The 14,105-nt window shown below is 33.5% G+C and overlaps 1 protein-coding gene across 1 annotated transcript; it reads left to right on the top strand.

Annotated features, from left to right (window-relative positions):
* Positions 1-9,148: 9,148 nt before the first annotated feature.
* On the top strand, positions 9,149-11,650 carry LOC107763589 (uncharacterized). The gene is made up of 2 exons (XM_016582075.2): positions 9,149-10,398; positions 11,216-11,650. The coding sequence occupies exons 1-2, from the start codon at positions 9,588-9,590 to the stop codon at positions 11,518-11,520; spliced, it is 1,116 nt and encodes a 371-aa protein (XP_016437561.1). The 5' UTR covers positions 9,149-9,587; the 3' UTR covers positions 11,521-11,650.
* Positions 11,651-14,105: the final 2,455 nt, after the last annotated feature.

Here is a 14,105-nt window from a genome sequence, read left to right as displayed (position 1 = left end):
TCTCAGGGACTCCTGCCCCTCCCAAACAGTTCACTCAAAGAGTCAACTTTGAATACAACAAGTCAAATATAATGTGTAGGTATTGTAAGAATCCTGGACATTTAGTTGACAAATGTTATAAGCTCCATGGGTTCCCACTAGGCTTCAAGTTTACCAAGGGTAAAAGGACTGCTGCAAATGTTGAGGTGCATGGTCATCAAAATTCTGCTGGTCTTCAGAATTCTGTTGAGGTTTCTCACTCTCCAGCTGAATGGTCTTCTGATTCAGAGTCTTTGATCCTTGGGTTAACCAAGGATCAATATTCACAACTTATGATGTTACTTCAGCATACACAAATTTCAGAATCACAACCCCAGTCCAGCCTCATGGCATCTGCTAACTTTGCTGGTATTCTCTCTTCACCCAGTTGTGTGAAAAATGTATCTTATGATACTTGCATGTTAACTAAATGAATGAATGCATTTGGATTATAGACTCTAGGTCCACTGACCATATGACATCCAATAAGACCTTATCTTTGACATTAAACCCTTAATCATACCATACTTAGTCACCTTGCCAAATGGTTATAAGGTCAAGGTAACTTGTACTGGTTCCATTCAATTTCTCTCTTTCACATTGCATCATGTCTTCTACATTCCTAGCTTTCATTACAACCTTATCTCTATATCCAAACTTATTTGCCAGTTGGATTCTATTGTCCTATTTACTAAGTTTTCCTGTTTGATATAGACCCCTTCACTGAAGAGGCCATTGGAAATTGGTAAATTGGATGATGGACTTTACAGGCTTATGCAGTCTTCTCCTTCTTTTCAATCCCATGCAACAACATGTCAATCTACTTCTATGAATGCTCCTTTACTTTCTGAAAATGTTCCCTGTAAATACCATTCTCCATTAGTTATTGATTCTATTTCTTGTTCTCATTGTACATATCATTCTGAATTGAATAAAATGGAGTTATTATGGCATAATAGGGTGGGGCATATACCTTTTGTTAGAATGAGAGAAATTCCTCATATACCTTGTAAATTCTCTACTAAACAGCCTTTCACCTGTACTGTTTGTCCATTAGCAAGGCAACCTAGGCTACCTTTTCGTGATAGCTCTATCAAAACTACAAATGCTTTCCAACTTATACATGTGGATACTTGGGGTCCTTATGGAAGCCCTACACATAATGGGTGTAAATATTTCCTAACCATAGTTGATGATTTCACTGGAGCTACTTGGACTCACCTTATGGGGTCCAAGAGCAATGTTTTTCCTCTTATCAAAGCTTTCATTGCCATGATCAAAACATAATTCAAGTCTGTTGTACAAACTGTTAGAAGTGATAATGCTTTTGAGCTTGGGACTAGTAATTGTGGCAGTAATTTCTTTGCTGAAAATGGAATAGTTCACCAAACTTCTTGTCCTTATATATCACAACAAAATGGTATGGTTGAAAGAAAGCATAGATACCTTTTAGAAACCTCAAGAGCCCTACTCTTTCATTCTCACTCACTTATTAGATTCTGGGGAGATTGTGTGCTTACTGCTATATACCTTACAAACAGATTCCCTTCTAAGTTTCTTAACAACAAAACACCTTTTGAACTGCTTTTTGGGCAACCTCCTTCTTATAACCATATTAAAACCTTTGGTTGTCTCTCTTTTGCCACAGTTCCCAAATGCCATAGGGATAAGTTTCAGCCTAGAGCTGACCCTTGTGTTTTTTTGGGATATCCATTAGCTAAGAAGGGCTACAAACTGTACAATTTGAAAACTAAGCTTACCTTAATATCCAGGGATGTAGTCTTCCATGAAACTGTTTTTCCTTTGCTCCCTCTTTCAATCTCCCCAATGCTTCTCCATCTCCTTCTCCTCCCAATCCTGCTGCTAGTTGGAGTTTCCCAAATGACAATTCTTTACATGATCCTCCTCCAGCTCCTATGCCTTCACCTTCTACTTCTCTTTCACCATCTCATCCTTCTCAACAATCTCCCTCTTCTTCACCCACTCCACTTGCTCCTAGGAGGTCCAGTAGGACTAATGTTCCTCCTGCTCATCTACAACAATATGTTTGTAACCTTCCTCCATCCCTGTCTGGCCCCAGTTCTTCTTCTGCTTGTCTTCATAATTTAGTTAACACTACTGAGATTGAGTCTGCCTCATATCAGCAGGTAGCCTCCATTCCTGCATGGCAGGAGGCCACAAGGAAGGAATTTGAGGCCTTAGAAGCCAATCATACTTGGTCCATTATTCAGTTGCCACCTGGTAAGAAACCCATTGGTTGCAAATGAGTTTATAAGATCAAGTATAGGGCTGATGGGACTGTGGAAAGATATAAGTCTTGGTTGGTTGTTAGGGGTGACACCCAAGTTGAGGGTGTGGACTTCAATGAAACCTTCTCCCCTGTTGTCAAGTTTTCCACTGTTAAGTGCCTTGTTGTTGTGGCTGTCAAGAAAAACTGGCCTCTATTTCAACTTGATGTCAACAATGCTTTTTTGCATGGTGACTGAGATGAAGAGGTCTACATGAGGCTGCCACCTGGGTTGTCAGCCACTCCTTCATCTGGCTTTGCTTCATCTTCTTCTCCTTTGGTTTGCTATCTTCAAAAGTCTTCATATGATTTGAGACAGACTTCAAGGTAGTGGTATGCCAAGCTGTCTCAAGCTTTATGCTCTAGGGGAAACTCTTCTTCTCTCAATGACTACTCTCTCTTCTCCAGAAAATCTGGTACTTCCACTGCCTTGTTGGCTGTATATGTTGATGATATTATTCTTACTGGTAATGACTTGGCTGAAATTACTGCATTAAAGAGCTTTCTAGATAATGAGTTTAAGATCAAAGACTTGGGAGTTCTCAATTACTTTCTTGGGATTAAAGTTGCATACATTTCTGGTGGGTTGTTACTCCACCAGTGAAAATTTATTAAGGACCTTCTCAAAGAGTACCATTGTGAGACTGTTACCTCTGTTACTTGTCCTCTTGACCTGATTGTCAAGCTCAAGGCAGACACGAGGGATCCTCTTCCTTCTCCTAAATCCTATAGAAGTCTGGTGGGTAAGCTCAACTTTCTCACCCACACCATACCAGACTTGGCTTTTGCTGCACAACATCTTCAGAAGCCTACCTCCTCTCATATGCATGCGATCTTCTGAAGTTGGGGTATTCATAAGCAACTCCCCTGATCTTTCACTTTTCTGCTTATTGTGATAGTACTGGGTTCTGCATTCTCTTAGGGGGCTCATTTATTGGTTGGAAGGCTAAGAAGCAACCTGTGTCTCTTTCTTCTACTGAGGCCGAGTATAGAGCAATTAGTAAAGTTGTAGCTGAGTTAATTCGACTGGTTAGGTTGGTCTCTGAGTTTGGTATTTCTGTTCCTGCTGCTGTCCCTGTTTTCTGTGATAATCAAGCAGCCATTCACATTGCCAAGAACCCTGTCTTTCATGAGAGGACCAAACATATTGAGATGGACTGCCATTTCGGACAAAGCTTCATGAGGGGTTGATTGCTTTGAATCATGTTCCTACTACTTCTCAACTTGCTGATGTCTTTATTAAGCCCTTGACAGGCCTTGTTCATCATTCTCTCATGCTCAAGCTGGGGATTCAGTCATCCTCCACCTTGAAGGGGGGGTGTTGGAGTTAAATAAGCTGGCCCAATATGATGCTAATAAGCCCACTTGATGTATTTATTTGTATCAGCCCACTTGTAATAGTGAGGCCCATTTTTTTTTTTGTATTAGTAGGATTAGTCCGGTTCTGTATATACAAACGATTCTTGGATCCTTCTAGACAGAGAAAAAATATTTCCTTATTTTGGCAGAGTTAAAATAAAAATATCTCCCTCTCCTTTTTTTTCTCTCTCTCTCGATACTCTTCAAGCCCTAGCATAAAATCCCAATCAATCCATGGAAATCAATACTTTCACACTCCTCCTATGAGCTATCAACATATATATCCATTCTCACAAAGAGCTGATCAGAAATTTAGTTTCCTGTGTTTGTCTAACGTAACTCTAGTGCATGCAGTTAATTGTAGCATATTATATTCTTCCTTCCTTTAGTTCTTTTCTGGTACAATTTGTTGTTCCTTTCAATCCAAATTAAATGTCATATAGAAAGTAACAGTACACTTTGAGATCTTAGCTCTTCCTTGTATCCATCTTCATTTCTGTTCAAAAGTCTATTGCATTATTCCAGCTAGTTCAAGTTTCAAAACTGCAGTACGTACGTTCTTGAGTTTCAGAGCACACATACACCATCAATATCAATAGAATATGTGTCTTGAGTTCTCAGTACTCTTCCAGCCATAGGGGTATTTTTCTTAATTAAGGAAAACAAAATATTTTTTTATTTTTTAGAGAGAATTTGATTTTGATTAACTTTCTATGTCTAGTTTGATGTAAAAATTAATGACATGTTGTAATCACACAAGGTGAAAGATAGTCCATGAGTATAGTATCTTGACAAAATTTTAAGTATCAATTAAAAATTAATAATACTCCATATTTATGTATTCATTGAAGTATTAAGTATTATGGGGTAAGAATTCATAGTTAGTCAAAGAGAGTAACCTTTTGTCATCAGCAATATAGATTATTTTTCCTTTTTTTCCGGTGAAAAATACTTTACCTAAAAAAAAAATTCAAAACTTGAACCAACCAGTGGAAAATCATAAACCCCCTGCTTTTGCGAAGTTTTAAACAATGTTTCCTATATAAAATCATTTTTAATAATATCATTATGTGCAGCATTTTGTTTTCTTAAACTCTATCTCTCTGTGCCCTCAAATGGTGTAACAGCATAAATGCGAAATGGTTACTTCTTTGGACACGAGTGTTATAATGAGCAAGAATAAAAGCAAATGAGCCTAAGAGCTAGGATGAGCCCATTTGGATTGACTTAAAGGAATGACTTAAAAAAAAAAAGAAGTAGTTTTTCAGCATAAATAACTTTTAAGCCAAAAAATAAGAAGTTGGGGTTGCCCAGCTTATTACTTTTGGCTTATTTTAAGCAGTTTTAAAACTTATTTTAAGCAGTTTTAAAATTTATTTTAAGCACTTTTTGACTTTGTCAAACACTGAAAAAGCTAAAAAAAGTTTAAAAACTGATTTGACCAACTTAAAAGTCAATCCAAACAACCTCTATGTCCCTTTCTCTAGATTAGTGTTACTGTCTAAGATTAATTAGCTTATTAGGTCTCTTCTAGCTAGATTATTAACTAAGATCAAGTGCCTTTGCTAATTTTTAAATTTCATCAACGAAAAGGTTCCGTTTTTACTCTTTTTCGTTGTGACTGAACTTGCAGTCCCACCAATTTGTCACAACGCGACCATAACACCTATTATTTGCTTTGGCTCAACAGACTTCACCGATTTATTTTTTTGAGGTTTACCATTATCGAGTTTAAAAGTGCACGTACCATATTGTGAACTTATACTATAACTTATAAAACTCTTCACTTTCCCTCTTATTCCGATGTGAGATTGCACTTCCTCTTCGAGAGCTTGCCGGTCTAAAAGCTCCAGGCCAAGAATTCCAAATAAAAGACTTGGTGACTACGTTTTGGGTCCAAGTTAATAGAGGGCACGTACTTTACGCGTGAGAATAAGTTGTGGTTGTTACAATAAGGGCACTCGCGCACTCAGTATCAGGCAAAAAGTTGTGAAGTCTCTGATTATTCTGACCCTCCTTCTGCACTACTCTGTCCCAGCTCATCTCCCCTTCTTTGGTTCTAACTTTTTTTTTTTTTTTTTTGGTAAGAGGAAAAACTCGCAACCGCCGGCCGCTACAATCTCTGTCACAGCTTTTGTCCTTCGGGTGAGCACTTTGTACGCACTGGGTAAACCTCCCCCTGTGTAATAACCTGCAAACCACACAGGGAATATAAACTGCACTAGACAAACCCCGTGTGACAGGCTCAACCCAGAAGATATTGAGGGGGGAATCGATCCCAGGTCATCCGTATGGATGACCGCCCTCTAAACCAACTGGGCAATCCCGAAGGGTTTTCTTTGATTTTATCCTTACCATGTTTGTTACTGTTTCATTGCTGCAATTTCAGAAGTTGTAATCGTTCTTCTCTATTAATACAATCAAGTGGGTTTCCTGTTTGATATTGTGAGTTTGGAGCATAGCTACTGCTACATCCACCCTCCAACGTGAGCATCACACAATTGATGGTCATGTCGTTTTTGTCCACTTTACTTGGTGGCTTGGTGCATTCCTATGGTTTAAATTCAACTACATTTTAAGAGGACAAAAAAGAAGAAAAGAAAACCTTAATGCTAGACCATTGAAAATTAAGGTCGTCAAGGTATCAACTTAGCAAACTTTTGAACATATATAGCTTTGAGATTTATAAGGAAAATGACAAAATACGTCTCAAAAGTCTGTTAAAGTAATTAAGTGGAATCATGAGATTTAATAATGCTGTCTAATCCACCATGTTTCTTTCCATTTTCTCGCAAGACTTTCAAGGAACTCGTTGTGACTCCAACTATCTCAAATTTAAGGGTATATACGAAACTCAATCGAAACATATATAGTGTCACCTTATTAATCCTAATATCAATTTTGTACTATTCCCACTTACATAAGTGATCAATCAAATAAACAAATAATTGAATAGAGAATAAAAGAGAGCAGGGAAAATGCTTTTCGATATATTATCATCATTTCGGATACACATTTCATTTACAAATAATTGGATCAAATTTCTTTTTTGAAAAAGTATGTTCGTTTGTCCAAAAATATATTTTCAGCTAACCTATTGATTAGTTCGCTCTGCTCTTGCACGAGAAACATTTGGCCAAGAATCGCACCAGTAGTGCATATATTCTCCTCAATTTCTTTTCTGGTTAATATAGGTTTTTTTTAAAAGCAAAAAGTTAGGTTTAGGGCTGTTTAATTTTGTCAAAAGCACTATAAAAAAGGAACAGCCTTCTTATGAAATTTTTGTGACTGTTGGGTTATAGGCACACCCAATTTTTTTTCCTACTTCAAGTAACAACTTCTAATTGAACTAGTTATTCAACTCGTAACTCGTGGACCAATGTTCTGGGATTTATTTATCAAATTTTGGATAATAAATTACCTCAAAATTTATAGGGAAAATCATGATATTATAAAAACTGGACCACATAATTTTTGAAAGGGAATGTACAAAAAATTGGATGTAAATGAAAAGAGTCAAAGATGTCGGTGAAATGAGAAAACGGTTGTCTGAACAGATAAAAAGTCAACAAATTCGGCAACATTGAGTCAACACACGCTGACATGTAAAACACGATCCATAAGTAAACAGAATTGGGATTTTCAAATCAGACCATTTTTCTCATACTGGTGTGTTATTTTTTAGTAACGATAGGTACGTGTTGATTTAACTGGTCTTGAATTGTTAACCAATTAAGGTCTCTTTCTTTGTATTGTGACATCCAAACTTCAATGCCCTTGGACTATGCACTTGAGTGATCAAATCGAACTCAAAAATCGTATCAAATTGAAAACTTGACCTAAATCGATTAAAAAATTTGATTAGATTTAATTTAATTTGGTTTGGTATTGAGTAAAATATTTCGAACCAAATCGACTTATAAATATATAATTTTTAAATATATTTTTAAGACTTTATATAGATTTTCTTTAAAAAATATCTAAAAATATTTGTGAGCCCTCTCATGAGATGTAATATTTAATAGAACTCTGAAATGTATCTATTATTATTTACTTCAAATAATAGGTTGTATCATTACTATCTTATCAAGTATTATTGAAATGCGTCAATCTTTTTGTTCTTCCATATTCATATGTCAAGATCTATTAAACTCTTATATCTTTTTCGAATTTGAAGTGGTATTTTATCGGTAATTTTAATTAAATAAAATATTATTATTTAGGTTTCATATATATAAATTTTTGTGTTTAATTATTAAATTCAGTTAACCTTGAAAGTGTACATCAACAACTAAGAAAATAACTATCATGTGAATAAAAAAAATTCTCCCATAAGAATATTTTAATAGATAATATATATGTTTGTCAGTTTTTTCAATTTTTACTAAACATATATTTATTTATCAAGCTTTATATAACTTTAACAAAGTAAAATTAAAATAATATTCATGTAACAAAAAACCCCCTGAAAAAACTAATAAAATCAAATCAATCCAAACCGATATAGTTGGTTTGATTTGATTTTGGTTAAAACCGAATCAATTCGACTCATGTACGCCCGTAATTATTACTGTCGATGTATATAACTTAAATTCATCCATAGTTTAAAATCTGTACATTGATCATTAGGTTAACTTGACAACAGGTCTTCATAAGAATATGATAGAGTAACCTGAAAAATAAAGTAATAATTTGCTATATACAATTAAATTAAATAGATGGTGTAAAATACACTACTAGTATATATAACTTAAATTTGTCCATAAAAAGTACAACTTGAAATCATGAAAAATAAGATATGTTGTCCGCTTCTTACAATATATCAAAATAAAGTTAAAATAGCACGGGATATCCAGTTTTCGGACTGGTCATTCAAAAATAGCCGGCGTTTGCCAAGTCATTGAAAAATAGTCACTATTTTGCTGCAACAGAGACCGGTCCAACATAATATATTGGAGTTCGGTGCACCTGTGTATGAACTTCCAGCATATTATGTTGGACCGGTATACTTTGTTGGCTCCAGTATAATATACTGGAGTTCCAGCAAAGTATACTGGAATTTCAGTATATTATGCTGGAGTATTTTTTCGGATTATGAACAGTGTTTTCGTTCAAATTTATCTTTACATGAAAAGTGACTAAATTTCGATGACTTTTGATAATTGTGGCTATTTTTCAATAACCACTTGTAAATCTGACTATTTTTGAATTTCTCCCCAAAATAAACTGACAATGTTAAAACTTATTTTATCCCTATCAAAGTATATATGTTAGATTCTTATGAGTAATTATAATATTGGACCAACCAAAATAGATGTAAAGAAAATAAAAGAATAAGGGTAGATAAGCGTGTGATATTGCATTGGATTAATAAAATAACAGTTTTTCAGGTCCAAGATTTTTCCAAACTTATAGTGTGAACTCAATGAGCCAGAAGTCTTTCAATCAAATTTTCATTCTTAAAGCTTTCAAATAGTTCCAAGTCCCCCCACTTCTCAGAAACATCATTCAAACTCTTAGTCCTCCTCTACACATCCCCTTTTTTCCAAACTATGCAAAAATAAACAAGAAAAAAAAATAACAAGTCCTTTTCAGTGCTAAGCTTCTTGAAATTGTTCTGTTTTTTCAACTCCCTTGTAAAACCAACTTGATGTTCCTTTCATTATTTCCTATCTACCCCTTTCTTTAAATCACCCCCTTCTTCAATCTTGCAAAAATAAACAACAAAAAAGGTCCTTTTCATGCTTAATTTTTTGAAGTAGAGGTTTTTTTTTCAACTCCCTGATATAGCCAACTTGATGTTCCTTTCATCATTCTCTATCAACCCCTTTTTATAAAAACCATTCTATTTAGTGACTTTTCTTCTCTTTCAGTCACTGACCAGTGATAACTTTTTGTTCTCTTTTTCTTGAAAACTCAAAACATGGCTGAAAATCCAAAGGATGTAACTTCAGCTAAGTGTTTTTCAGGCATTTTTCAAAGACTACTTTGTGGTGGGAGCCTCCCAACACACCCTTCTGATCAATTTACAAAACCAAATAAAACAGAATTTGATTTTTCTAGTCAAAAATTACCTTTCAAGGCTGATGAAAACATTACTAGTAATAAAGTTACAGCCAATAGTCCAGGAATTGTAGCAAGGCTAATGGGATTAGACTCATTACCTGAAAAAAACAACACTTTTGTTGGTTCATTTCCAAGAAGCAGGTCAGTTAATTCTCTTGATTACTTGATGCAGTTTAATCTAACTGAAAATTTTCATCATAGAAGAGTTAGAACATCCTTGTCTTTTCGCGAAATACCAAATTTTGATCAAGAATTCAAGTCAGAGTTTTTAGTATTTTGCTTCAATGATGAAAAAGAGAAACAGGGCTTTAATATTAGAAAATCCAATAAGGTGGGAAATCAAGAAATGAAGCAAAAGAATGCTGCAGATAGCAGTAGAAAAAATGTTCAGAAAAAAGGGAAGAAGAAAGTTGATGTTGCTAAAACATCATTAAATATGTCTACTGTTGGCCAGAAGAAAGAAGTTTGTGGAAAACAAAATAGGATTGCTAATAAGGTGAAAAAGCAAGTGAAGTTTGAGGATTATCCAAGGAAAATATCTGTTGAATCCCAGGTTAAGGAGAAGAAGAAGAAGAGCAAATGTGTAGTGTCTACTAAAATGCAGCCTTTGTTTAAATCAGCAGATTCAATTCCAATTCATCATCCTCAACAAGTTGCTACCCCAGCAGGTGTGTTTCACAAAGTGACTCCTAATTTTCCTAACTTGTTCCATAGTTTCTGTTTTTTTTTCCTTTTTGAGTATTTTAATGTTTAATTTGACTCCTTCTACCTTTGGATGAAATTTGGTAGAAAAGAAAACCAAGGATGCTTATTTCTTCAAAATAAATAAATATATATATATATTAGAGAGATAAATTTGCTTGACTTAGTCAATCTAAAGTAACTGAAAAGAATTTAAGTAAGGTCTAAAGACTTTTTATAATATTATTTAAACATATATAAGCCTATAACAGGGTATTACTCTGCTTTTTACATTTGCGTATCAGGCTTATAAATTACTCCATGTTATTGAGGATTAACTTTACCTAACTTGCAAATATATTATATATTATCAGTGTATAAAATTTAAAATCAAGCAAATATATGATATACCAAATAGCACCTCAAGAATCACCTTAACTCATTAAGGATAAAAATATAAAAAGAATTTACATTATAGCTGTATAATTTAACCTGTAATTACCTCTATTTTCAAATAATTAGCTCCACTTATTAACATAGATTTTCATTCCAAGTCCATTTGAATAATCAAATATAGATTTAGGTGATTCCAGCTCATAGTTCTTAAATCCCGTTGAATCCATATTGAAATGATATACTATTTCTTTTTAGATTTATGAAATAGACTTGATCCAAGTAACTACTGTAGGTATCTTTTAGTAGATAGCTATCGAAATCACGTGTTCATTCTTTAGTCTTTACCTTGAAATTATTTTACCCAGAGTAAACAGCTATTAATACCTTCTTTTGTATGAAATTCGGCAGGAAATGAAAGGAAAATGCAGCTTAATTCAAGAAAGTCTCGAACAAGAGTCACCAATCCAGAACTTGCAATCACAAGCAAAGTTGAGAAACAAAAGGAGATTAATAAAGAGACAGATTATTACTTAAAGGTACTTGGAGAAATTTGTAGATTAACAGAAGAAGAGTTAAATGAGTCATATCGGGTAGCTACTAGAAATAGTGGAAACTTCAAGTTTGAAGATTTTGAGGATTTATGCCTAAATTTTGGACAAGAAATTCTTGAACTTTTATTAGATCAGGTTGTCCATGAACTTTTATTATTTTAGACAATGACAATTTGTATATGAGTCATACGTACTTATTAAATTATAATATCTAAGTCTCAAATTTTGGCTAGAAAAAATTTAGTTACAAATTCTAATTATTCATGGCTCAGCATCTGGAAAGTTTATAACATGACTGGCTTTAGAGTTGAGATTTATAACTCCTTGTATTATGTTCTGCTGTTATTCATTTTTGTTCTTTCGAAGTTGTTCAACTGATTTGAATGAATTTTCATTCGACTGATTTTGGAGGAATTGGTCCGAAAAAAAGAGAGGAAAATAATGGCCGAAAATAATAGGCATTACACACACCCAATTTTGTTGTAAAATACGTGATGTGTCATGTTACCAATGAGTGTTTATATGCTGTATGCATATCTGTCACCTTTAATTGGGTCTTCAATAGTTCGGACTAGTGGAGGCAAAATAGTTAAAAGAAAATAGTTATCCACTCATATTATTCGTTAAAAAATGGGTTGAATAATGAACTTTTTTAAAAACGGGTCGAATATGGATAAGAACTATATTGTTAACCATATTATTCACTTAGAAAATGGATAACCAATGGATAACTAATGAGTTTAACTTTTACATATGTAAAGCCTCAAATTGAAGGTTGTTCAAGTTTGGGAGACCAGGAATTCTACCAAAATTGATCATATTCAAGAAGACTCCCCGGTTAACTCATTTTTTATCCGTATTAAATATGAGTCTTATAAGATAATTTATCCGTTTTTTTATATTACGCGTTTCGACTCGCCCGCCCGTTTTCCACCCCTAGGTTAGACCATAAAATGCCTAATGAAGCATTAAAAGTTAATGTTAATCACCAAAAACAAAAAAAAGAAACTTTTTTGTTTGACAAGTTTAAGAGCGATCTATATAAATAAAGCAAGTTACACTTTTGGTCTTAGATTTAGTTAATTCTAATTCATCGATTATCACACCAACAACCTTAACAAGTAGAGTACATTTTTGCAACTGAAACTAGGGGTGTACAGGATGGTTGGTTCGGATTTTTCAATTATCAAACCAAATCAATATTTTCGGGTTTTTAAATTTATAAATCAAATCAACAAAGTCGGGTTTTTCAATCTCGAATTTTCTCGGGTTTTTCGGGGTTTTTTTCCGGTAAAGTCTTCATAACATAAAATATGTAACTTGTGCTCCAAATATTTCTTAAGTCCTAGTAAAATACAACTATATAATGTGTTTTCCAAGAAATTAACACAATAATATGAGATAAGTTTTAGCATTATACTAAAATATTCAATAACAAAGATAAAATAATAAAATTACATAAAACAAATATGGCTAATTAATAAGCCATAATAAAAATTAACATAGTTTAAAAATACTATATAGGTCATGCTAAAATAAGTATAGCTAATAAGTACTAATATTAATTACATAACTAAGCACTAAAGAAAAAGATAAACTAAGTTATGCATTTTCATTATAAACCAATGTAAAACTAAAATAATTATCCAACACTATCGTCATTCCTAGTATTGAATTGAATTTCTTTTGTTAGCATTAGTATTGATTTGAACTTTGTTTGAGTTACTACATTTATGTGCTATAAAATTTATTTACCATTAAAAAATGTTAAGTCTAAACTTGAAATAATACGTTAAAAGATAAAACTGTGAAAAATTTTAAGAAATATTTATAAATTACATTACAATAAATATTTATATGTATATAATATTTTTAAAAATTATATAAATATACTATCGGGTTGGTTTAGTTTCGGTTTGACTTTTTTTAGTTAAAACCAAACCAAATCAATTATGGTCGGATTTTATTTAAACAACATCGAGTTTTTTTTGTTGCGGAAGCCGAATATATAGAGAGTGATAAATCACAACTACTATATCTAAAGGTAGCTAATAAATAGTAAATTAGACAATAATAAAATGAACACCAGAAATTAACGAGGTTCGGCAAAATTTGATTTTTGCCTAGTCCTCGGACACAATCAACTCAAATTTATTTCACTCCAAAAATACAAGTGAAATACTACAAGAGAGAGAAGATTCAAATGCCTTAGGAGATAAGAAGGCAAGTGAGAGATGATTTAAAATGAACAAAATTCTTGCTATTTATAAAAGGAAAATGACCTTAATAATGTCATGCATGACATCATATTAAGTGTGAACATGCAATGTAAATGCATGAAAAATGCATCTACCAATTTCTTCCTAAAAGGAGTCTTCAAATGTTCACACTAGTTCACATTAATCTTGTCAAAATTCAACAAATCTCCACCCTCGCAAGATTCCACTTTTGCAATTTTCTCTTAGTGATAAATTTTGACTGTGTCTTCAACTTCAATCTTCAAAGTTCAACAATGTTGATCAAGTTCAAATAATGTTGAAACTTGATCGCAGTCACTACTTTTGTTAGCATATCGGCAGGGCTGTTTGTAGCCCGAATTTTCTGCACCATGACTCTACCTTCTTCTATAATATCTTGTACAAAGTGATATCGAACATTAATGTGCTTCGTCCTTGCATGATAAACTTGGTTCTTTGCTAATTGGATAGCACTCTGGCTATCACAAAATAGTGTGATGCTTTCTTGAC

The sequence above is a fragment of the Nicotiana tabacum genome, chromosome 2 (assembly GCF_000715075.1).
Source record: "Nicotiana tabacum cultivar K326 chromosome 2, ASM71507v2, whole genome shotgun sequence".
Classification (NCBI taxonomy): Eukaryota; Viridiplantae; Streptophyta; class Magnoliopsida; order Solanales; family Solanaceae; genus Nicotiana; species Nicotiana tabacum.
Note: the sequence above shows the minus strand (reverse complement) of the source record. Positions and strands in the feature narration are given on the sequence as shown.